Source organism: Monodon monoceros, unplaced genomic scaffold, assembly GCF_005190385.1.
Source record: "Monodon monoceros isolate NGI ecotype Baffin Bay Population unplaced genomic scaffold, NGI_Narwhal_1 Super_Scaffold_15, whole genome shotgun sequence".
Classification (NCBI taxonomy): Eukaryota; Metazoa; Chordata; class Mammalia; order Artiodactyla; family Monodontidae; genus Monodon; species Monodon monoceros.
Genome location: NW_021703771.1, coordinates 70367585 through 70392798, shown reverse-complemented (window position 1 = coordinate 70392798; position 25214 = coordinate 70367585). Strand labels below are relative to the sequence as shown.

General features: G+C 36.1%; 1 protein-coding gene across 1 annotated transcript in view; it reads right to left on the bottom strand.

Moving 5' to 3' along the window:
* ADGB (androglobin) overlaps window positions 1-25214 on the bottom strand; it is a 176251-nt gene that overhangs the window by 42747 nt on the left and 108290 nt on the right. Inside the window, exons 18-25 of the mRNA XM_029223879.1 lie at window positions 24617-24758; window positions 23163-23277; window positions 20906-21073; window positions 13716-13851; window positions 12951-13088; window positions 11133-11226; window positions 6448-6582; window positions 5743-5896 (exon numbers count right to left, since the gene is read on the bottom strand). Coding sequence (XP_029079712.1) covers window positions 5743-5896; window positions 6448-6582; window positions 11133-11226; window positions 12951-13088; window positions 13716-13851; window positions 20906-21073; window positions 23163-23277; window positions 24617-24758 — 1082 coding nt within the window. The remainder of the gene's footprint in view (window positions 1-5742; window positions 5897-6447; window positions 6583-11132; window positions 11227-12950; window positions 13089-13715; window positions 13852-20905; window positions 21074-23162; window positions 23278-24616; window positions 24759-25214) is intronic.

Here is a 25214-nt window from a genome sequence, read left to right as displayed (position 1 = left end):
AAGTGACATTGTCACTAGTCTGTCAAAGGTACAGTAGATGATTTCACAGTATTAAAAGTCTTTATTATCTTAATATACATAAAGATCCTAAAATCTATTGATAATCAACAAATCACTAGCATGTTTTGAAATCCCTCTCAAAAATTGCTATCTTACATGTTTTTGGAGAAAATGGAAAACTCTAACACTTTTGTTTGTATGGTTCCCTAGCTATAAAAAAAAGTGCTTAACTGTGGTAGATGATTACTACATTTCCTGCTAATTCTCCTAATGCTTCCTAAGGCAGATTTTTATCATTATATCATCCTGGATTAGCCCAATAGCTTCCTACTTGATTTCCCTGTCTTCTCAGTATCATCTTTCTAAATATGAGATGAAAAAGGCAGAAGAGTTTATGGAAATGTAGTGCCCTTAGAATGACCATTGGCAGGTAAAGCTATCATATTAGCAGCAGATCTGGTTCCATGGAACCCAGATGTGAGCCTGGAGATGAGCTCTTTAGGTTGGAGAAAAGAAGCAGTTAAGGAACCTGGGAAAGTGCTAACAGACAAAAGTTCAAAGTAATTCTGAGTTTATAATTCCATACATTTCTAACAAGACAGAAGAATATAGATTTGTATTCCAGTTGCTCTCTGATGCAGAGGAAGCTCTCCAATGTGTCTAGATTTTTAGGAACAAAAATTAGAAATACACAAGACAGAATGAATTCATAACATTGCAAAAAACACCTAGGAATGTTAACCAAAATTCCAAAACCTGTAATAAGATCAGAATTGCAACACCCATAAGGACCTTTGACATTACGTTTGGGGCAAGAAGAAAAGGAAGATAAATCATGTATGCTAAAGTGTTTTTATCAGCAAAGTGCAGATTTATTGCTGTTTTTGTTATTATTTGGGCTTGTGGTAGTAATCTATTAAAGAAGCAAAACAAAATTACATGACTCTGATTTTGTCTAGACTCAGAGAACAATTTTGAGAGGAATAAAAGTTTATAAAATGGTAGGATAGATATTGGTAAGTGAAAGTCTAAAGCTAAACCAGTGATAGGATTTTGAGAGGACCTGGTGACTCTAAACCGACCTCAAGACTCTGTAATAGAAGAGTAACATAATCGAGTACTGAGTACTGAGAAACCTCATAGATAAGTATTTCAAATCACAGGTTATGGTCTTTGAAAAATTATGAAAAAATATATATCAAACAATTCTAAAGGATTAACTGTGTAACCAGGTGTTTTTATTTTTTTTTAACCTTAGACACTAGTTCTGTGGACATACGTTAGAAAAAGTTGACCTAAAATAGGCTACATATGTGTCAAATGCCTGGCAAGTGCCAAAATGCGAATGCAATCATGGGCTACAAAACAATGGAGTTAATGATCCTCCTTCAGATGGGTTGGAATTCCCTTTAGAGGCTGCATTTAGTTCTGGGAACTACATTTTAGAGGAGACTTAGATAATTTGGAGAAATGTTCAAAGATCAAGAATTGTGACGAAAGGAAAACCATACCACAAGAAGGATGACTGAAGCTATGCTTGTATTCATACAGCTCTATATTCTCCTCGTCATTCTATTTTATTCTAAAAAGACCCAGAGTGAGAGGTTAGAAGAAGGAGGTATTTGACAGAGGGAATGGCTATGCTTGTTGCAATCCTAAATTTACAGTTTAGAAATAATAGTTAAATGGAGATAGAGTGTTTTTCTGCATATTGACTCAAAATGTGTCATTTAAAGCTACCCCCTAAATTCAAGTTTAGTCTAGAAAGGGAGGTCTTCACTGGGATTACTAAACAAAACCCAAACCAAACCCAAAGTATGGTAGATATAAACAAGAGTCAGATTCTTATGTGGTTCAACTAAATATCCTTAAAGGTCCCTACAAAAATTAAGTATCAGTGGCTAATATGATTAATATTAGTATACTTATCTAGTGAAGTAAAGAGCTCATCTCTAGAATTTAATGACATCTATGATCTTGATAGAGTCTCCCTTTGAATGATATCAGCTTTTTCATATGGATCTTTGGGACTTTTGATTTCCAATCACAAATGAAATAAATTTTTATATTCAAAAGGAAATCTAGGCCAAACTTGACAAACAGACATTATAAAAATAACCCATCAGTTGTTCCTGGTGTGAAGACAAGTTTGTTAACAAAGAACTAGTTATCTCTTATAGTGTTTGGTTTAACCCAAGATATTCTGCTGGAGATAGGCAAGGTTTATCAATAAATTTCCCAAGCTATAATTTTTAATAAATTGCTATTTACTAGGACATAAGGGAGAATAAATATAGTGCAAAAGGGAGTTGTATGGAGGGTCAAATTATATTAGGGTCAAATAAATTCAGTTTTTAAGTACCTGTTTGATGTACAGAAATTGTCTTTTATTGGCAAATTCTTCTATTTTTAATTGAAATATAAATACTCTTTCAAAGCAATTAGAAAAATAACATATTGGTACACAGACTTTGAGTTTTTAAAAATTACATTTAAGTATATAACTCCAAATATACATAACTGCACACAAAAATATTGTCTATCAGATTTTCTAATAAAATGTAAATGTGAAGTAAATGTGCAAAATTTAATACAAACTAAAAATGATTTAAGTCCAATTTACAATTTGATAATATCTTCAAATTTAGTAAAATCAGACTACATTATTGAGAAAATTTGTATCTCATGAAAAATAGAAAAAAATGATAAGCTTTTAATAAAAGATGAGTTTTTAAAGTATAATGAAATAGTATAAAAACTCGTTAGTAAAATATAAAGTTTTAACAATAGTTATACACAGCCACACACCTCTATGTATAGATATAAATGGATTAAATGATTTCATGAAAAATTTAATTGCCCTGATTTTTAAAAAGTTTCCTAAAATCCTAAAATCTCTAAAATAGTTTAACAGTGAACAAGTAGAATTTGAAATTAAAAACAAATTACATTAGCATCCACAAAACTGAAATACTTAGATATAAATCTAACAAAATATGTACAAAATGTGTATGAAAAAAATTATAAAACTCTGATGAACAAAGTCAAAGGAGAACTAAAAAAGTGAAGAGATATTCTATGTTCATGGATAGGAAGAATCAACACTGTGAATATTTCAGTTATTTCCAACTTGATCTATAGATTTAATGCAATATCAATCAAAATCTCAGCATGCTATTTTATGGATACCAACAAACTGGTTGTAAGGTTTATATGGAGAAGACCAAGAATAACCAACACAATACTGAAAGAGAAAAACAAAGTTGGAGAACTGAAACTAATCGACTTTAAGACTTGCTATAAAGCTGCCATCATTAAGACAGTGTCATTTTGACAAAGTAACAGACATACAGATCAATGGAATAGAATAGACCCAGAAATAGACCCACATAAATGTAGTGAACGGATCTTTGACAAAAGAGCAAAGGCAATACAATGGATCAAAAACAGTCTTTTCAACAAATGGTGATGGAAAAACTGGACACCCAAAGCAAAAAAGAGAATCTAGACACAGACCCTCACCCTTCACAAAAATTAACTCCAAACATATTACAGACCAAAATGTAAAATACAAAACTATAAAACCCTTAGAGGGTAACATAAGAGAAAGCCTAGGAATCTCTTGGGTATGGCAATGACTTTCCAGATCCAACAAAAAAGGCATGATCCACGAAACTGGATCCATGAATTTTAATGAAGCTGGACTTTATTAAAATTAAAAACTTTTGCTCTGTCAAAGAACATGTCAAGAAAATGAGAAGACAAGCCATAGACTGGGAAAAATATTTGCAAAAGACACATATGATAAAGGACTGTTTCCAAAATGTACAAAAACTTTTAAAACTCAATAATAAGAAAACTAACAACCTGATTTAAAAATTGGCCAAATATTTTAACAGACACCTCATCAAAGAAGAAATACAGATGGCAAATAAGCATACGAAAAGATGCTCCACATCATATGACATCAGAGAAACTAAAACAACAATGAAATAACACTACACAGGTATTAAAATGGCCAAAACCCAGAACACTGACAACACCAGATGCTGAGGAGGGTATGGAGCAACGGGAGCTCTCATTTATTGCTGCAGGAATGAAAAATGTTACAGACATTTTGGAGGCCAGTTTGGTGGTTTCTTACAAAGCTAAACAGTTTGGCGGTTTCTCACTATATGATCCAGAAATTATGCTTCTTGTTATTTACCCAAAGGAGTTAAAAACTTATGTCCATACAAAAACATGCACACTTTGTTCATGATTGCCAAAACTTGGAAGCAGCCAAGGTGTTCTACAGTAGGTGAATGGATAAATAAATGGTGGTATATCCAGACATGAAATATTATTCAGCGTTAAAAATAAATGAGCTATTAGCCATGAAAAGACATGAAGAAAGCTTAAATGCAAGTATTAAAGTGAAGGAAGCCAATCTGAAAAGTTTTCTTATGTACTATATGATTCCAACTTTATGACATTTTGGAAAAGACAAAAAAAAAACTATGGAGATAGTAAGAGGATCAGTGGTTGGCAGGGCTTGGGGTGGGTGGATAAATAAGTGGAACACAGAGGATTATTAGGGCAGTAAAAATACTCTGCATGATCTCATAGTAATGGATGCATGTCATTTTACATTTGTCTAAACCCATAGAAGGTACAACACACATACAAACAGCGAACCATAATGTAAACTATGGACTTTGTGTGATTATGATGTGTCAATGTAAAATGAGCAACTGTAACAAATGCACCACTCTGGTAGGGGATGTTGATAATGAGGAAGGCTGTGCATGTGGGGGAGAAGAGAGTATAAGGGCTATCTCTGTACTTTCCTCTCAATTTTGCTGACTCTAAAAAATAAAGTCTTATTTTAAAAAATTCTTAAAATAACTCAAAAGAACTATCAGGTTCTTTTAAGGAGTGATATTCTATATCTTTTATTCCTATAAACCAGTATTCATCAGGTAGATATGTCTAAATTTATACAAAATAATGCATAGAACCATAGAAGTCAGTCACAACCACAGCTCGAAGAGAAAAATAAAGAGGTTCAAAGCCATACAACTAAAGAATGGAACATCAGAGCTACAGGAGATCTCCTGATTTACAGTGCACGTATACACTAGCTTTTATCGTGCTTCCCTCTTAGAAGAAATGACTGGAAACACAAAAATGAGGTTCAGGTAAATAGAGAAGTAACATGATTTGCGTGGACATCAACCATCAGGGTCTGTATTCAGTAGGAGTAATGTGCCAAGAGTGTCTATTCTTGAAGGAACCTGGGTAGCCCTGGAAAAGACTGGGGCTGCTGGGATGGTGAGTGGCTGTGTGATCACAATCTTCTGACATGTTTAGGAATAGAATAAAAAACCCACTGGGAAGCTGAGAAAACCTGCTGCTTTGGTTTGGTTTAGGGATAGGAATAAATGTGCTCTTTACCTCCATTTTCATTTTAAGGGTTTGTATGATTTTATGATTTTAATAATGAGAATTTCTAACTTTTCCTTTTGTCATATTTTCTTTGGATAAAAGATAAGAAGGAGGGCTAAAAGGTGAATGTTCTACCACTCGCATTAATTACCTTTTGCTGTCAAATACATGGGACTTCCATGGAGAAAGACCAGGACCCTATTCCTCTGTTATGTAGATTGAAAACACATCTGTTCTGCCTTCTGTTGGAACCTCTCAGGGTGCTGACTTCTCACTGCTATTCTATCATATGAGGAGAATAAATTTTACACCTACCTTATTCTTAGTATAAAGATAAGGCACCACTTTTTGGAATACCTTTGGCACTTCTTCCATTGTGTCATTATTAACAACGTGGAGCATACAGACTGGAAGTGTAGTATATACTTTGGGAACCAAAGTCATATCTTGAGGAACCAAAAATGTTTCTCTGTAATTACAAAAGCATGAACTTTCCCTTGACATGAATCATAAAGAAAGTTTGAAATTAGGTTTGATGCTAAGAAATAAAAACATAAGTTTAAAGTTGCAAATAACTTAAAAGCAGCATACTGTTTTCCTTTAAAATTCTTATTGATACACTATTTTGTCATGCAAATGCAAACCTTTTAAGAAATCCCATTTATAAGTAATTTGTGACTCTTACCTAATAGGCTATTGCTTCGAAATTAGTACATTTATTTATATACGGAAAGCGTCTCAATTTATTTTATTATGTTTACTATACTCATAAAAAGTTCTAACAATTAACACTTCACAGTCTTCATATTTTGTTTAAAGAAACATGAATAAAAATTTCTATAATATCTCATTTATGCATAGCAGATATGGAAGAAATTTTAACTAACTTCTGAAAGCAACTTTTAAACGTTCATATTAATACTTTTACTACTATCATAAAGAATCATAAAGAAAGCTCTGTATATATGAATATTTCATGCCACTTAAGAGTGATATTACTTGCCAATATGATAGCCTCACCTGAATACTATAAACCAAGTATTTGGTGGCTGGTCTGCATAAGTCACAGTGTAGTCAGCAAAAGCAATCTTAGTTTCTTCATCTTGATAGCATGGATAAGATTCCATAGACTTGCACTTACTTTTAAACATTAGTCTAAAAATTTAAAAATAATTTAAGTACCAATGGTAAAACAACTTTTAAAATAAATTCTATTTACAAAAAAGAAATAGGCAAAAAAACAGCATAAAATATCGTAGTACATTGTTGGCTAGATTGAGTCCTTCATCAAATGGGGGCTCGTGGTGCACGGCACCAAAGCAGGAGGGCCCATTCCAGATTGACCATGATGTCTATCAAAGGTGCCCAAAGTTATTTGAAGTTCTTAGTCAAGAGAGAACCTAATTCATGATCTAAGGAGTAACTGAAATTTATAGATGGGAAATCAGCACTAAAGTTCAACCTATAAGGGTGATGAAACTAGAAGCAGGCAAACTAGCAATAAAACTGGGTGGAAGCCACTGAAGGTCTGGGGTTGACTGGAGACTCAATACTAGAATGGAGTTTAAAGTGAGTAATGGATTTGGAAAAAAAGACTAAAAAACCCCCTGAAAATAGAGGCCACAAACAAGGGGAGAGTGCCAGAGTTTTCCTTCTACATGATTTCTGGTGCAACTGAGGTTTCTCCATGTTTGACCCCTGGAAGCCTGTGGCATATTCCAGAACACGATGGAAGTGATGAGAGAGATCCTCCAGGTCCTGTACCTCCCACTCTGCCAGGAACCGGACCCAGCCTCAGTAGCACCAGGAATCTCAGGTCTTTTATACAATGTCTTGGGTATTAGCTGGGACAGAAGCTATAATGGCCATAGGAATGGTTCTCTGTTAGAGGTCTAGACAGAGCTAGAGGTGCTCTTGGCTTGCAGAAGGTGGATGGCTCAACTGTACTGTCACGGGGAAGCAGAGCCATAGAGATCCTCACAGAGGATAGGATTCACATGCTCCATTTGATCACTGGTCTTTGGTGGTGGGAGGAAAATGACAGGTTTATATTCGGAAGGATTTTAAAAAGCTTTTCAAAATAATGACAAGAACAAAGACCAGGGCAATTATATATTCTAATTCTTCTGGGGCAGTCCTGGTTTAGGCTCATATCCCTGGTATAATTATTAATAGTGCTCCCCCGTTCCCTGTCAGAGTGTCCCAGTTTGGTTGATAAATAACCTGATCACCCTCACTAGGAAGTATGACGTGATGGTCGGTCAATGCAGAGTACCCCTGTCAATCATATGGGGGCTGGCTGAGTCTAAATGCAGGAGCTGGCTGAGCCAGTACAGGAACTAAGCAGGCCACGTAGGGAACTGAGTGCAATGGGTCCCACCACGATTCTAAGAGAAGGGTGCAATTTAAAGGCTTTCCAGACTGTCACTGTTTCCATCACACATTCTACTATTTTTCATATACCTCAGGAAATTCTAATGAGTATAGGACCATCAAAATCCTGATGTACCATGTGGAATATCTTAAATGACCCATAGAGAGATATCCCTGACATAATCAAAAGATTTAGTTTTAACTTTGCATCCTAGGACAGAGAGAAAGTTATATTGGAAAACTGAGCCTTGCCCAAAGTCAACTGTTGAAGTTGTGCCCCTACAGGTCTGAGAATGCAAGGCTAGGCTCAAGGACCTCAAAGTTACTCATGTACTACTACTAATAATAGCAATATTTATAATAACTAATGTTGTGTAATGGCTCAATCTGTAGCATTGTGCTAAATAATTTTCCAGGATTACCTTAATTTATCTTTTCAGCTTTATAAAGGAATAATACTATGAAGTAGATATTATTATCCTTATATTACAGATGAAAAAAACTTAATTTTATGTTCAGAGAGGATAAGAAACTTACCCCAGGTCACACATCTGATAATTAGTAGAAGTGGGGTTAGCATTAGGTCTTATACCAAAAGGTGTGCTTTTGACCATGTAATTAATGCCTTCTAGGATGAGGAGGTAGCTTTGGATGCTCCTGACATTTAAGTTTAAAGATGGGTGAGACTTGTGAGTTTCATCCGTTCAATAGATTGGGGTGTGCAACTCAAACTATTGAAAGAGCATGGCCAATATCTGCATTGGATATTCACTGAGTTTCTTTCTGGGAAATGCTCTTGGCTATGGTAGAAGGAACACATGGAGAGGAACGCCAGCTCCCTGAAGGAGTTATGCCTGTGTTTCAAATACACCTCCATAGTGAACTGACCTGAGTCCCTAATAGGGCAACACATGATTTTAGCACTCCATTTACATGAAAATTAGATGTAATTTCTGGGCCAGAAATCTTCCTTACAATGTTGAAGCAGTTTGGAGAAAGAGGTTCTTCGTGCTCTCTGTGTCTGTCCAAACAATTGGGGTCTTAGGCAGAAGAGTACCCGTTTTAGAAAACAGGCTTCTGGAGCAAAAGTTTAATCAAGCTGAATTATCAGGTGATAGCAGTATCCACAGGTCAGGACTTGGGTGAGGTGAGTGAGGTACTCGCTCTCAGGGTTGGGAAAATACAAATTTGGATTTTTTCCAAATTAAAAATTTTGACATTTGGCTCATCATGAAATTTTTCAATAACTTTAGGTTATTTTAAATTTTTATATGTTTACATGCATAATTTTCTATTTGTCACTTATAAATATAAGTCCAATCGTTATTTCATTTTGACCTTGTATCCAGAAACTTTTCTTTAATTTTCTCATTAATTCTAATAAATTCATATAGATTTTCTGGCATTTTCTACATATATAACCATGTTGCCTGTAAACATTGGTTTTATTTCTTCCCTTCAAACTCTAGTGACTTTTATTTTGCTTTATTGCCTTTTTGCCCTTCACAAAATTCCAAGACTATCTTGAATAGAAGTGTTTGGCCAGGCGTCTTTGTCTCATTCTCAAACTCAAGAAAAAGCTTTCAAAATTTCACCACTAATCATGTTTGTAGTAATTGCTTAAAAATAGTAGATACCATAACATATTAAGGAAAGTCTTCTCTAATCCTAGTTTGCTAAAAAATTTTAAAATTTTGAATTTTTGTTGAATTTTTTCAAATGTTTTTTTCTGAACCTAGCCAGAGAACCGAGTGATTTGTTCCTTTTCCCTGTTAATGTGCCAAATTGATGAATTTCCTAATGTTAAACCACTATTACACGTCTTAGATTGGGAGAGCCACTTGGTTATAAGGTATTATTCTTTTTATATAATTCTGAGTTTGATTTGTTAATATTTTATTACATTTTTTCATCTAATTTCACGAGGGCATTCGGTTTGCAATTTCACTTTTTTTTACTGTCCTTGTTGAGTTTTTTAAATCAAGGTTATGAGTTGGTAAATGTCTCGTCTTTTTTTCTGTTCTCTGGAATATGTATAAGATTAATCTGATTTCTTAAATTCACTTGTGGATCCATTAGCATATTGCTAGCGAATGTATTATGTATCCTTGCCCTACCGGTGTTTCATCTAGATTATTACTTTTACCACTTCTGCAATAATGCTAGAACCTTAGAACCCTTTAAAGCTTATTACCCAACTTCTGCATTTTGCATTGCTAAGGTTAAGAATTTACTCTTACATATGGCTCTTAGTGTGATTGTCCTTTGAAAATAGTGTGTCTTATTTCTCTGGTTACTTTGAAGGTTTTTCTTTTGGCCTTTGGTTTTCAGCAATTTGACTACAATGAGTCTGGGTATGGTTCTCTTCGTGTCCTTCCTGCATGGAGTGTGCATGCAGAGTCTCTTGAAAATATGGGTTGATGTATTTTATCAGTTTTGGAAATTTATCAGCTATTATCTTTTTACATTCTGGGACTATAATGATACAAATATTAGACTTTCTAAGCATGTTCCCCATGTCCCTTAGTTCTTTCCTTATTTTCCACTATTTTTCTATTGACCTATCTCCCATTTCACTAATCTCTTCCTCTATTCTTCCTGATCTGCTGTTAACTAATTAAAAAATTTTAAATTTCGGTTGTTAAAAATCTTATTTATGTAATTTCCATTTAACTGTGTTTTATTAATCTAGACTTTTATTTTCTCTTTCTTTAACCTTTATTTTCTTGGGCATTTCCATAATACTTACCTTTAGAGATTTGGTCTGCTAGCTCCTACATCACCAAGTGGTCTGCTTCTTTTATATATATATATATATATATATATATATATATATATATATATGATTTTCTCTTAGTTTTTTCAGATTATCCTGCTTTGAACATGGCTTGTGGTTAAAATGCAGTTTTCCTAAGGCTCAATCTACTTCACACTTGTCCCTGTTTCTAGAATGTTGTCCTCCAGGGATTTCAACTGACAACTTTCATTGTTTACTGGAGTCCTCTCCCCTAGCAGGTCCTAAACTCTAACTTTTATCTCTTTAGCACCAAAAGACTTCAAAAAAACTCTGTTTTGCTTCTCAGAGGTTTTATGCTTAGGGTATTAGATAAGTGCAATGAAGACAAACAAAAAGTAGGAAGTGTGGAAGTTCAGAAGCAGTGGTATGTTTCTAGCTGCGATGATTAGGAAAAACTCAACAAATATAGTAGCATTTGAACTGGAACTTATAGTAAGATCATTATACCACTTTACCTTAAGAAAGGTACATCATTAGGTTACAGTAGGAAACAATAAGAAAGGTTACAATAAGAAACATCATTACACTGCTTTACCTTAAGAGAGAAATCGCATACTGTTCTATATTCTGTTCCAGCACAGCCCAAACTTTCTGAAGAGTATCTGCAACACTGGTATTTTCCTTTGTGCCTAAAAATAACAGGAAAAAATAGCAATATCAAGGCTGTAAGGTGCCTGAAAAATCATTTTGTTCTAAGCCCTCCTTTTACAGGTGAGGGAGTTGAAACTTACCAGTAAGGTAATATCCAAAGTCTGAAGCTTTACTAGCAGTAAACCATGTTTAAAACATAAAGCTATGAATCTCTAGTCAAGAGCTCTGCGCTCACAATTTTATGCTCTTTCCCTTCATCTTTAGTTTAAAAATTATAAAGTGCTCTTTGATCTAATTGAAGATACTCATCAAAGCATTTAAAATGAGAGGTCATTTACCACACCAAAAAAAATCCTTATGAAAGCTCTTGTGTCAGAAAAAATAATCCATCCAATTTTTCTAAAAAACAATGGCTAATAGGCTCTCACTGAAGCTTAATCTAAAGCATAATCCACGAATGGCTTAAGAGGTGATTTGGCAAGAAAAATGCAAATCCATAAGTGCCTCAAATTTAACATGTCAGAAACTGACTTTTTTTCTAATTATCCTAATTTCTTCACAGTACTTACTCATATCTGAAATCAGTATCTTAATATATTTACTTTCTGCTATATGCCTGTGACCACTACAACACAAGATTCATCAGAGCAGAAACCTTGTCAGTTTTACTCTATAAGGCCAGAATCTAGAACAGTTCTGCTAAACTGTTATTATTCAATAAATATGTGTTGAGTGAAAGAATGCAAATGCTACTGAAATATTATTAAGCTGCTCATTTTTGTCTTTATAAAGAGAAAACAATCATTGTATGAATATAATTTTTACAGCATATATGGACATGTGTATTTTACCACATATTTAATTGGATGAATTTATAATTAATTTTTTTCTGATAGAAAAAAATACAAAAATCAAGCGACAGCAATATTTTTCTACCACAAAACTATGCAATATAGTTTGTTTCTTTTTACACTTGTGTATCTATAGTTTTTACTGCTTAGATGAACATTTTGGTATTTCTCATTAAATGTTTCAGAGATATGTTTACAACAAAATGTTTCAAAATACTCAAAAGAATTCTATTGGAGGCAAAGCTTTTTCTCTAAAAGCGTTAACAAAAATTGAAGAATGAAAATAATTGAATATAATTTTTTTGCCTCTGCAGTGTATTATTTTGAGCTGTTAAAATAGACCTCACGAAATAGTTTACTTCATATGCATAAATATATTTGATTTAATAAATATAATAATATACTTTAAAAGCATTTTATGCCTTCTAAATGTATGTCACCACAGGCATATATGGAAGCTTCTTCATTAAATTCATTCATTCCTTCACTCATTCATTCATTTGCTTCTTTGAAAAATGGTCTAGAAATGTAAAAACTGTCTATGACTTAGCTGAAATTGACTGCTAAAGCATTCTGCTAGGCAAAGGGGATGGACGGAGAAAAAGGCCAGTTTCCTGTTTTTTAAAGAACGCATGATAGATTGGGAAAATACAGCTGATCATCATTCATTCTTTCAGCCAGTATTTGTTGTGTGCTCAGTCTGTGCCAGGCATTGCACTATATTCCAGGAACAAAAAGCATGAGTGTACTGACATGCATCCTGAACTCAAGGAAATTCAATATTGATAGAATTAAAAAGAATTAGCTGAGCCGTAAAGTAGAATGACTCTAAAATGCTTTTTGTTAGCACGTAAACAAATATTCATCCTTATTTATGCAAGTTCATTTTATAAATGATTGAAAAAGTATACCTGGTGTTCTAGCTTTCATAAGTAATCTGACGTACGTCCCCCTCCACATGGCTTGAATTTTAATTGCTGCTGCTACTTCCTCAGGAGAATACTCTTTGTCACTTATTGACACATTATATTTAACATCTACCCATTCCGCTGGAAAAGAGAAAAACAAACTTTGGACTGAAAGTTATATCTAATCTCTACCCCAACTTTCACTGCCTTTAACTATTAAAGCCCTCTAATGTATAAAGTGCCACTACGATAGATTTGTTGTTATATTTAACATTGCCTTCCGCAGGTGGTTCTTTTTTAGAATATAAACATTCTGGAGAAGGGAAACACTAAATATTGACACTTTAGTGAACTAGTATTGATTCCTATGTGAAAGTAGCATGAAGGTTCTTTAAAATTGAAACAAAATGTTAAAATGGTGGGAATAGAACATCGGAAGAGGAGGAAATGAGGGTTACTTAGATCAGAGAATCTTCCCTGAATTACTCCAGTGCTACTGTATATATAGTGATTATCATGCTCTTTAAGGTCAGGAACAAATAAAACTGGGAAATTCTGGGCTTCCCTGGATGTATGTGGGACAGGGGACACACGTCAGATCTTTGGAACCTTTTGAGCTTCTCAGGGCATAGCCTGAACTCTACAACTGTTAATATAGACCCATTCTACCTACTCCACAAAAATTTTGAGTATACTTTTCTCAAATTATTTAGCCCATATAAGACTAGGAATTCCTTTGTCACATAAATATCTAAAATTAATCAGTACCTAAAGAAGCCTCTTCCAAAGAAGAATCAAGTAAGTCCAAGTCCAAAACCATAGCACGGAATGCAAATTTGAGGTTGGGAAGAGGTTTTGCTATTTGAGCTTTTTTCATTAAATGCCATAAAGAAATACGAAAAACCTGAAAAAGATAAAATGCACTAGTATATTTTTTAAATCAAGAAAATACCCTTACCTGGCCAGAGAGCCTCTAAAAAACTTGAGATACTCTAAAAATAAAAACTATGTATTTCTCAGATATACACACCATCTAGCAGAAGACTCTTTGCAGACTCCCTCATCTGGTAAAAGATGAAAATTATTTATCATTTGACTAATTTTAACTTAATAAACTTTAATCACCACAACAATGTTTATAATGTACATTCAATTAAAATATAACATTAAATGGATTGAGGAGATATAGTGTAAGATAAAAAATAAGGTTCTTATGCCTAAGCAAGTTAAATACCAGATTTCTTTTATCCCAAGATGCCACCCATTATAAGACACACTATTAGTTCCTGTGCTTCAAGAAAGAAAATATGCCACTCAAAGTTTTTAATCACTTTTTTGTCACTTACGAGTATTTACTTCCTATTGAAAAAGCTCTTTTAAATTTATTTAGGCATAACTTTTTCATCATGTATCACACTTAAACGTACATGAAAAAATAAACTACATAAATTGGTTAAGTATTCTGAAAACTTAGTCATACTCAAACTCCTACTCTTGTAAATCACTTTTTGTAAACAGTAAACGTGTGTTTTGTTTGTTTTTTTAAACGTGTGTTTTTCTATGCAGTTTTGTCCTTTGTGTTGTCAGAGGCTTTGAAAATGCACCATTGCCTAAAGAGTGTTCTCCTTTTCTGCCTGGGGTTTTTCTCAAGCCACCAACCCTCATTCAGGAAGTGCTGATGCTGAGTTGTTCTTGATCTCACCAAAGAGGACCACTGGAAGGTTTTTAGACCGCATCCAGAACACATATCCCTTCTTCCAAGTTTTTTTTTCATGGCTTTTACCCTGAAATGCTGATGGATTCCATATATCCAGTCATACCACTGGGAATAACAACCAGCCACTGCACATTTCTGCTTGCTTACTTGTAGCTATTTACATGTTCACAGGGAGTAAAGTGCTTGGTGAATTAGGTAGGGCTCCTGGGGCACTATTTGTGGTGACTTTCAGCCAGTCATACCTCTCCCTCTCTCTCTTTTCCTGAGCCATGGGGGAGTCATTCTGGTGTGAGGAGAACCCCTTTCCCTTCACATTTCTTCGAGAAGCTCTACCATGCCATTTAATTCTCTTCCCCTAAGGATTAGGCTTTTGTTAAACATATTTCTTTTGAAACGGAGACGATATGAATTCTTATGAACAAGTCCATGTCCATGTGTGTGCAGAGAATTCTGGAGGTCACCTGGCCAGCAATGATTGTAAGGAACCACCAATGATAAGACACTGTGATTTCATTCTGATATTAAAGGGGAAAAGCAATGTTCGTCTTAGAATTGGTGAAATACAGTGCTCTGCAAAGGCATATGACTATTGCATTTCCTGCTTAGTCTACATTTTCTGACAACTCCTCACCTCTCTTCGTATGTATAGAAACAGGGACCTAGTCCCACAGTCTGTATCTGTACCTGCCCCATCAGCTAGCAATGGTGGACAAGCCTGCGAGCAAGCATCTAACCCAAGCTGAGCAAATCTTTGTCACTTCGGCCAATATATATATTTTTAATTTTTATTGGAGTATAGTTGATTTACAATGTTGTGTTAGTTTCACGTGTACAGCAAAGTGAATCAGTTATACATATACATATGGCCACTCTTTTTTAGATTCTTTTCCCATATAAGTCATTACAGAGTATTGAGTTCCCTGTGCTTTGGCCAGTAATTTGACACCAGGATCCAGATATTCTAAACTGGCCTTGTATGAAAAGGCAATATAAAATTCAGGAGCCATGTTTTCCATGATGTGAACTTAAGAGGAGAGAAAACATGTTTATAAAGAGAAAAAATGGAGAAGACAAGTTCTGAGGGCCTTCTTTTTCCCTCTTCAAAGTTCCTCACTGAGTCATTCCTGTTCTTATGTGTCCAGAAGATGTCCCTGTATTGTTAGAACAAATCAGCACATCCAGCTCCTTGTTGTGGCTTAAATAAGCTAGATGTGTCCTCGTGACATGCCTAATAAAATGCCCTAAATAGTTCAACATCTAAGGTAAAATTTTTTTGAAAAAATCATGATAATGTTAATCCTCATACTCTCTGTTACAAATTAGTGTTCAGAGTCTTTGGTGATACTGACATTTGGTAGTGCTTGAGTCTGGTCTACACGTGAATATGGGTGACAACAGTGAACTCAGAACCGTGGGCAGTAAGTGGCCAGTACTCTTAATCCTTCATTAAGACACATGCATGCTAGAGAGTGGGGAATAAATCTTACAGAGATTCATGGACTTACCACATCGGTGGAGATTTTAGGGGTCCAGAAGGCTAGGCATGCTGGGACATCCTCTCTAAGGTAAAGGCTAAGACATAACTAAGAAAGAGGCCAGTACTTGCTGGTCCTCTCTGCATTTGGGTAGTAGAATATTCTGCTTTGGGGAGTATTATTTCAATGCATTCATTGAGTGACTCTGAAGACCATCAGCTTTGAGTGGGATCCAATGCAAGAGAGGCATCTGCAGGAAACTTGAGCATCGCAAGAAAGAAAGATCACCTGGTCCAGTTCTGTTGTAAACATGCCACTGAAACACCTCCCAGCAAATGCACAAATGTTATTTACTACTGAGAGAGTCCTTATCTATGGGATCTTTATAGTATGATGCACCTCGTCTGTCTAGAATTGTTTACAGTAGACAAATTTGGAATCGATTTATGGAGCATGGCTCTCTGAAAAATGTCACGTAACTGTGTAATATACAAGTATAAAATGGAGATGTTTCATTACCAAAATAGCTCCCTTTTGTGTAAGTGATACATGCACAAAGACCCCTTACATATTAGATCTGGGCTAGCATCAAAAGGCCTATATAAAAGTAATCTTCATAGCAGAGATGGTGACGATGAATGGGCTCAACAGTATGGGCTCTCTTTCACCCAGGCTTAGCTGTCTCAACTGTCGGTCGCAAAAACTGACTCATTATTTAATATGGTATCATCCTGCGGGTGTACAGTCAGTTACTTCATGACAAGTTGGTATCAGTGGACTTCTGTCAAGGAGGGGTGGGCAGTGATTCATCCTTACTAGAATTGAGACTTACCTCAAATATGAGTTTGTTTTCCCTGTATTTGGTGCCTCTGCCAGCATTGTTATCTTAGGGGTTACAGAGACATGGATCCAGCCTAACATTCCCCCTGGACCAAGGATCAAGTAATACAGTGAACATTTAATCACTGGGGAATGTTTGAGACTCACTGGTCCTAACATATACCATAGAAAGGACTGATAAAATTCCTGGCAGATTGGAAAGGCATATAAAAGGCTCAGCTAAGAAGCCAGCCTGGTGATGACATCCTGCAAAACTGAGGCAGTATCCTCCAGAATACAGAATATTTGTATAAAACCAAAGATCAATACACAGTACTATGACTGTAATAGCTATAATATACTGGCCTGAGGTTCAAAAATTAGAAGTAGGAGTGGCCTCTCTCACCATCATTTCCAGTGGTCCACTTTCAATAATTAGTGTTCTCTGTCCCCACAACAGGGAGTTTCTGTACTGCAGGACCTAATTCCTGGGGGTGGATAGCAGGAAATATTTCCACCAGGGAACACAGTATGATTTACAATAAACTTAAACTCTGATATATTCCTAGTTGCTTTGAGATCCTCTTCCTGGTGGACAAGCAGGAAAAAAGAAACTAATATAATGGAGTGGTGGGAGGAATTCATCCTCATTGTCATGAGGGGCTAGGTTTCTGCTACATAATGGGGACAAGAAGAATTATGTCTGGATTTGCTGGGACATTTCTTGGTGCTTCCACAGTGAATGCTTAATTACAACAATCTCAGCCTGATGAGAATAAGGCAATCAAGGTCTGTACGCATCAAGATCGAAGGTCTGGGGCACCAACCAGGCAAGCAACTAGAGCAGCTGGAAGAAAGGGAAATCTAGAATAGGTGGTAGAGGAGAGATGTTGATTACCAATTCTGGCCTTAGGGCCAGCTGTAGCAGTGGATACTACAGCTTTCTTGTTATATGATAATTTGATTATTTATTTATTTTTAGAGCTTATGACCACCACCAAGAGCCATCTAGAGCCACCACCTTGAGGACTGGATGGACAGAATTAAGGACCAATCAGACTAGTTAAAGAGGTAAGTCATGGCAGATTTTTGGAGATTGCTCATGCCCGAGGTGAGTGGTTTTCAACTGGGAGTGATTTGTGTCCCAGGTAGGGTTGACAGATAAGATACAAGAAACTGTAAGGGCAAATACCACTTTAAACAAAACAAGACAATTCTCCTTATGGAAAATAAAGGAAGAGACTCTTCCCCTCCCTTTTCTTAGAGCATTCACTTTAAAAAACTTATAATTTTAAGTTCTCTCTCTCTCTTCTTCTTTGAAATATATGTAAATATTTTTAAAGGCTAAATAGCTATCTTGCCAGCTTTAAGATCCAGGAATATCTTTCTCAAGGACCTGGAAGTCATCTCTTTGAAATGTAATCATCAAGGAAGATAGCACCCCAATCCCCCAGTTTCTGTGGAAGGGGAGGAACCTAACCTTGGTGGGAGGCTCCCACCAACTTGGAAAAATACCTCCTTCCATAAAGGCATGAGAAGTTTATGTTTCTTTCGGATAAACCCAGTTAGGTAATGCAAATGGTCACTCCAAATAGCAGGTGAATTTAGGATTCACTATGTGTAACAAATGGTGCTATCAAATCCCTTTACTTAAGGGACTAATTATCATTTACCTTGAGAACATGTAGGTAGTGGGCAGTATCTGCTGGGCTATACAAAAGGGTAAGGTTTCTTTGGCTCTTTGCTATCTCTTTAGCAGATTGCCCTTGACGGGTATCACATTCTGGTTTAACACTTATTCAACAATCTTCTGTTTCTTCTACCTTTGTGGAGGTCTTCCTGGTTTGAAGGAGATTCTGTTTTTAATTATCTATCCCCAACAACACCTTATACCCAGTTAAAGTGGAATAACAGGGAAAATAAATTTTTAGTGTAATTTTTAACATAAGTATGTGCTATATATTGCACATACTGTTTGTTTATATGAAATTAAAATTTAATTGGGTGAAATGACTCTAGACAGAGACCTTGCACCCTTCACAAACATTAACTCAAAACGGACAGTAGACTGAAATGCAAAATGCAAAAGTATAAAATTCCTAGAAGATAACATAGGAGAAAATCTAGATGACCGGGGTATGGCAATGGCTTTATGGATATAACACTAAAGCCAGGACCCATGAGAGAAAGAATTGATAAGCCGACTTCACTAAAATTAAAAACTTCTGCTCTGTAAGGAAAATGTCAAAAGAATGAGAAAACAAGTCATAGACTGGGAGAAAATATTTGCAAAGGAATACTTAAAACTCAATGATAAGGAAACAAACAACCTGATTAAAAATGGGCCAAAGACTTTAACAGACACCTCACCAAAGAAGATATCCAGGTGGCAAATAAGCATATCAAAAGATGTTCCATATCGTATGTCATCAGGGAAATGCAAATTAAAATGAGATACCACTACACACCTATTAGAAAGGCCCAAATCTGGAACAATGACAACATCAAATCCTGACTAGGATATAGAGCAACAGAAATTCTCATTCATTTTGGTGGGAATGAAAAATGGTACAGCCACTTTTGAAGACAGTTTGATAATTTTTATAAAACTAAACATACTCTTATCACATGATCCAGCAATTACACTCGTTTGTATTTACCCAAATGAGCTGAAAACATATGCCTTCACAAAAACTTGCACACAGATGTTTATAGCCTCTTCATTCATAATTGCCAAAACTTGGAAGCAACTAAGATGTCTTTCAGTAAGTGAATAAATAAATAAACCGTGGTACATCCAGACAATGGAATATTATTCAGCATGAAAATGAAGTGACCTATGAAGTCATGAAAAGACATGGAGGGAACTTAAATGTGTATTTCTAAGTCAAAGAAGCTAATTTGGAAAGACTACATACTTTATGACATTCTGGAAAAGGCAAAACTATGGAGACAATAAAAAAGATCAGTGGGTGCCAGGGCGTGGGGGAGGGGAGAGATGACTAGGCAGAACACACAGGATTTTTAGGGCAGTGAAACTATTATATATGACACTACAATGACGGATACATGTTATTATACATTTGTCCAGACCCACAGAATGTACACCAAGAGTAAACTCTAGTGTAAACTGTGGACTTTGAGTGATTGATGTATCAATGTAGGTTCATCGATTGTAACAAACGTACCACTCATGGGGGGTGTTGATAAATAATGCGGAAGGCACGGGTGGCGTCAGGGGATAAATGGGAAATCTCCATACCTTCTGCCCAATTTTGCAATGAACCTGAAACTACTCTAAAAATTAAGTCTTTAGTAAAACAAATTTTAACGGGGTGTCCTGTATTTTAATTTCCAACTCTAGCAACACTGCTCCCCAGGGGACATTTGACAATGTCTGAAATCATTTTTAGCTGTCACAACTGGTATTTAGAGGGTGCAGGCAAGCCATGCTGCCACTGACAGGTCAGGACCACAGCAAAAATCTTCTGGCTCAAAATGTCGGTAGTGTACAGGGGGTACCACAAAGTCGTTTTGCTTCACTCCCTCAAGGCTTTCAGTAAAGCCAGGATGCTACTCAACCCCAAGAAAGTGTGAGGAAATAAATACCCCTGAGAGCACCCATCTATCAGTGGATAAACGTTACAATCGCCTCATCCTCTAGGGGGACCTTTCTAAGGGATGTCCTACACAGTTTATCAGGATTCCCTGGAGCATTGAGCCCCAGTAGCCCACAGCAATAATTACCACATCCTTTCATGAATATTCTCCTCTTTCTCATTTCATTCTTCCTACTCTCTCGTTCCTGCTTGCTGACGTCACTTCCCAAATAAACTGTCTTCATCCAGAACATGTTCTCGGCTGATTTTGGGGGTCATCGAATATGTGAAACATTATTACAAACAGAACATACTCTTCTAGGAACATTACAGCCTGAACACGCTTACCCGGAAGTGCTGTGCAGTTAGTTTTTTATCCTGGAGGGGAATAGGGTAGTGAGCTGTTTGTAGATCCTTCAGGGCTGCAGAAAGTTTAGCCTTATCTTCGAAATTAGCGATGCCATGTCCAACAGCTTTCAAAATTGTTAAAGCTCGCTCTGTAAATCGGTAGCTCTCCTGTGAAGACAAAGCGTAGCGGTCAGCCTCCCTTTTGCTTATTTAGGTGTAACTAGGTTTACAACAATTTAATTTCTGTTAATATATTAAACATCTGTTATATGACTAACTCCATAGTTATTTATGGAGGACTTACTTGATCAAAGCACTTTGCTAGGTGCTATGGTCTGAGGGATATAAAACAAGGAACATGATTCCTGCTCTAGTTGGAACGCATGGAAACAACACCTACCTCACTTTGGGGGCCAGGGGAAATTTCTCCACAGTATGACTATCCAGCCTTTGTTCTGAAGAGTGTCTAGGAATTAGTCTGACAGCTGTGTGGAGTTTGACGACTGAAGGGCAGAGAAGTGTTCAGGGAGAGAGCAATAAAATAAAAAATACAAGAGGGTAAACTAGCATGGGCTGCTGGCTCCCTTCTGCTATAAACTCTGAAGAAGCAATAAAAACAAGAAGGAGATAGGGATGTCAGGAAGGAACTTATTTTTTTAAGTGGAGAAAACACTGAGGTGTTTGCAGACTATCTTGACTCGTGTGTGGTGGGTAGTTGGTGGCTGGTGGAGAACTTACTCAGAGCAGAGGGTGCTTGAAGGAAGCATGATGAGGGTCAAGTAGGAGGAAAACTTTGTAAAGTCTGTTTTTGCCTCTTTCCTAGGGGCACCATGGTGCAATCATTGCTCCACGGTTCCCTGCAGAAATTTTGAGGAATGGCATGAAAATGGGGTGAGAAACTGTTGAGAACAGATGAAACTGACTTGCCACCTTAACACATTTACTTCTTGCTGACCTTCTCCCAACCTCCCCAAAGCCCAGGGAAAGTCTCTTCTTAATGGTGTTTCTCCCTGAGATAAAACCATGACCAGAAAACTTGTCTGGTTAAATGGTAGTTTTGGGAATGATCATGTATGGCTCTGAGGAGCTTGAATCTCTCTGTTCTTGGGCCAGTCTATATCCCCTTTTGCTTCTTCATTAGAACTGGATGTAAGCCCCAGTAATTTTTATAAGATGGAGGAGTTGGTAACGCCAGGGAAATATGAGTTCACAGACTAAAATAACTAAACACCTAGGGACTGAAATCACCTAAAGAAGGAAACAAACTGCTTCCATGTCTTGGCTATTGTAAATGGTGTTGCTATGAACATCGGGGTGCACGTGTCTTTTCGTGCCTTTTTGAATAAATGTGCAGGATATATATCCAGGAGTGGGATTGCTGGATCATATGGTAGCTCTATTTTTAGTTTTTTATGGAACCTCCGTACTGTTCTCCATAGTGGCTGCACCAACTTACATTCCCACCAACAGTGTAGGAGGGCTCCCTTTTCTCCACACCCTCTCCAGCATTTATTATTTGTAAGCTTTTTGATGATGGCCATTCTGACTGGTGTGAGGTGATACCTCATTGTGGTTTTGCCTTCCATTTCAATAATAATTAGCAGTGTTGAGCATCTTTTTATGTGCCTGTTGGCCATCTGTATGTCTTCTTTAGAGAAATGTCTATTTAGGTCTTCTGCCCATTTTTTGATTGGGTTGTTTGTTTTTTTGACATTGAGTTGTATGAGCTGTTTGTATATTTTGGAAATTAACCCCTTGGCAGTCGCATCATTTGCAGATATTATCTCCCATTCCATAGGTTGTCTTTTCATTTTGTTCATGGTTTCCTTTGCTGTGCAAAAGCATTTAAGTTTGATACATGCACCCCAAGGTTCATAGCAGCACTATTTACCATAGCCAAGCAACCTAAGTGTCCATCAACAGATGAATGGATAAAGAAGGTGTGATATAGCTAGTGGGAAGCAGCGGCATAGCATAGGGAGATCAACTTGGTGCTTTGTGACCACCTAGAGGGGTAGGATAGGGAGGGTGGGAGGGAGGGAGACGCAAGAGGGAAGAGATATGGGGACATATGTATAACTGATTCACTTTGTTATAAAGCAGAAACTAACACACCATTGTAAAGCAATTATACTCCAATAAAGATGTAAAAAAAAAGTAAAAAATCGGTAAGTTGAAAACAAAATAGCAATATGATTTAGTTCAAAATCTTTGAAAATAAGGCACACAAAAAAATCACAGTTGCTCAAAGATTTACCAGTTCAAAGTTGGGTAGCACGACATCTTCATCCCCGACGACAAAGGTCACCATGCCGCAGATGTGTATGGAGTGCCCCACGGGGGAGTATGCGGTGAAGAGCAGCATGTGTCTCCTAAAGAGAGAGGACCGAGGGTTTCCTTTGTTGTAGTCCTTGCCTCTGTTAGCTTCTTGATGATACTTTGTGCTCAAATAAGTCAAACGTTATTAAGGGCTGAATTTTGTAACACAGATGAGGTAAAGACTGATGAATGTTTCACTTTGAAAGAACCCTCCGAGATCATGGAATCTATATCTCACTGATTATGCTGGACAAAAAACGATTACAGTAAACGACAAACTTGCACATGTTGGAGACAACTCCCATAAGCTGCGGACACGTTGCGAAACACTCATCTGGATTTTCCCCCTAACAACAGTAATAATTCATGTTGGCCTAGTGCTCTGTAGATTTCATAGTCAGTTTCTCACAAATGCATAATTTCATGTGTGTTCATTGTGTCTCTCCTACCAGGTTGCGGCATCAGGGAGAATACTGAGAGCGTGTCCAAAACCCACCTGTCTATAGCTTAGGCTCTGTCAGGGGAAAAGCAGATAAAAATACTAGATTCTTTATCAGTTCCCCATCCTTGGTTGTCCTGATGGATGAGCACTCAGACAGCATAATGATTTCTGGGAGAATCTCTCCATACCAGAGTTTTTAGGGAAGATGTGAAAATATAGAAGTTTTAAAATTCATTATTTTTCTAGAAATATTGGATGCTTGCCATAGATTATCCTAGCACTTCATTTTGTTGCTTGGGCTTTGCTTTTGTACAAGAGCCATAGCTTTTCGTTGATCACATAGAATTATCGTGATTGATCTTGGGAAATTCAGCAAAAATATTTATTTCATCTGAAATATGAGGCAATATTTTGAATTTTATTTATCAAAATCATGAAAACTTTTCAATTATACATATTTTCTTTAAAATGAAAAATGTGATGTGCTTAACCAATTTTATCTTAACTCAAAATAGAACTACAGGTAAAATGAAAAACAAACTACAGGTAAAACTACAGATTTGTAGGGGAAAATGCTGTTTCTCAATCTGTTTTTAAATAAAATCATGGTTCTTATTAAGGAATTTAATAAATTTTACAATAAAACAAAAAAGATCTTTTAATAAATTAATTTTAGGAAATGCTGAGTTAAACAAGTTTAAACTGTATTCTTTACTAAAGAAACAACCAGATTCTTTAACAATTATGAATCTTCCAAAAGATACAGCACTTCTTCACTTTATTTGTTCACAGAATTATTTTTCTCAAGAATCATGATGATAGACCTCTGCTTTATGAAATTGCTTCAGGAAACAACATATTAGATTCCATATTGTTTCATTATTTAGTAGTCAAAAGTTTACAAGTCTTCAAATAATTCTTAGTATGGGAAAAATGAAGTCACTCCATACCCAACAGGCAGGCGAACCACTGTAGCCTTGGTAGCATACGTGTGAATTGTCACAACAAGATCATGTGGCCTCAGAGATTTCCAAGAAACTCTCTCAACTGTAAGTAGTCCAGGCTGTATGGGAGGGCTGTTCTTTGTTAAAGCTTTAGGGAAATTTAAAAGACAAAAAAAAAAAACATATATATATATATATATATATATATATATATATATACACACACAGAAATTTGACTGTGAGAGTATAGTTGGCTTTCACTGGTATTGCTTTTTACCAATAATGACATTAATAATATGATAATAACAATAATATTAACAACAACAACCAAGAATTAGACCTATTCTGAAGACGTTCATAAAACATTAGAAACTACCCTGAGTAAATAATTACTGGAAATAATACTCAAGAGGAATCAAGACCTTCTTCCCTCCCTAGCCTACTTTTCTCCTCATAGCCATCCCCTCAGCTGAAGAAACCAAGAATGACAAAGTTAGGAAAAAGAGGACAGATAGGGGTATTTCATTGTAGTATACCACTGCTTTTCTTATGTAGGGCAGTAATAACAATATCCCACTAGATACAATTTTAAAGGAGGAAAAAT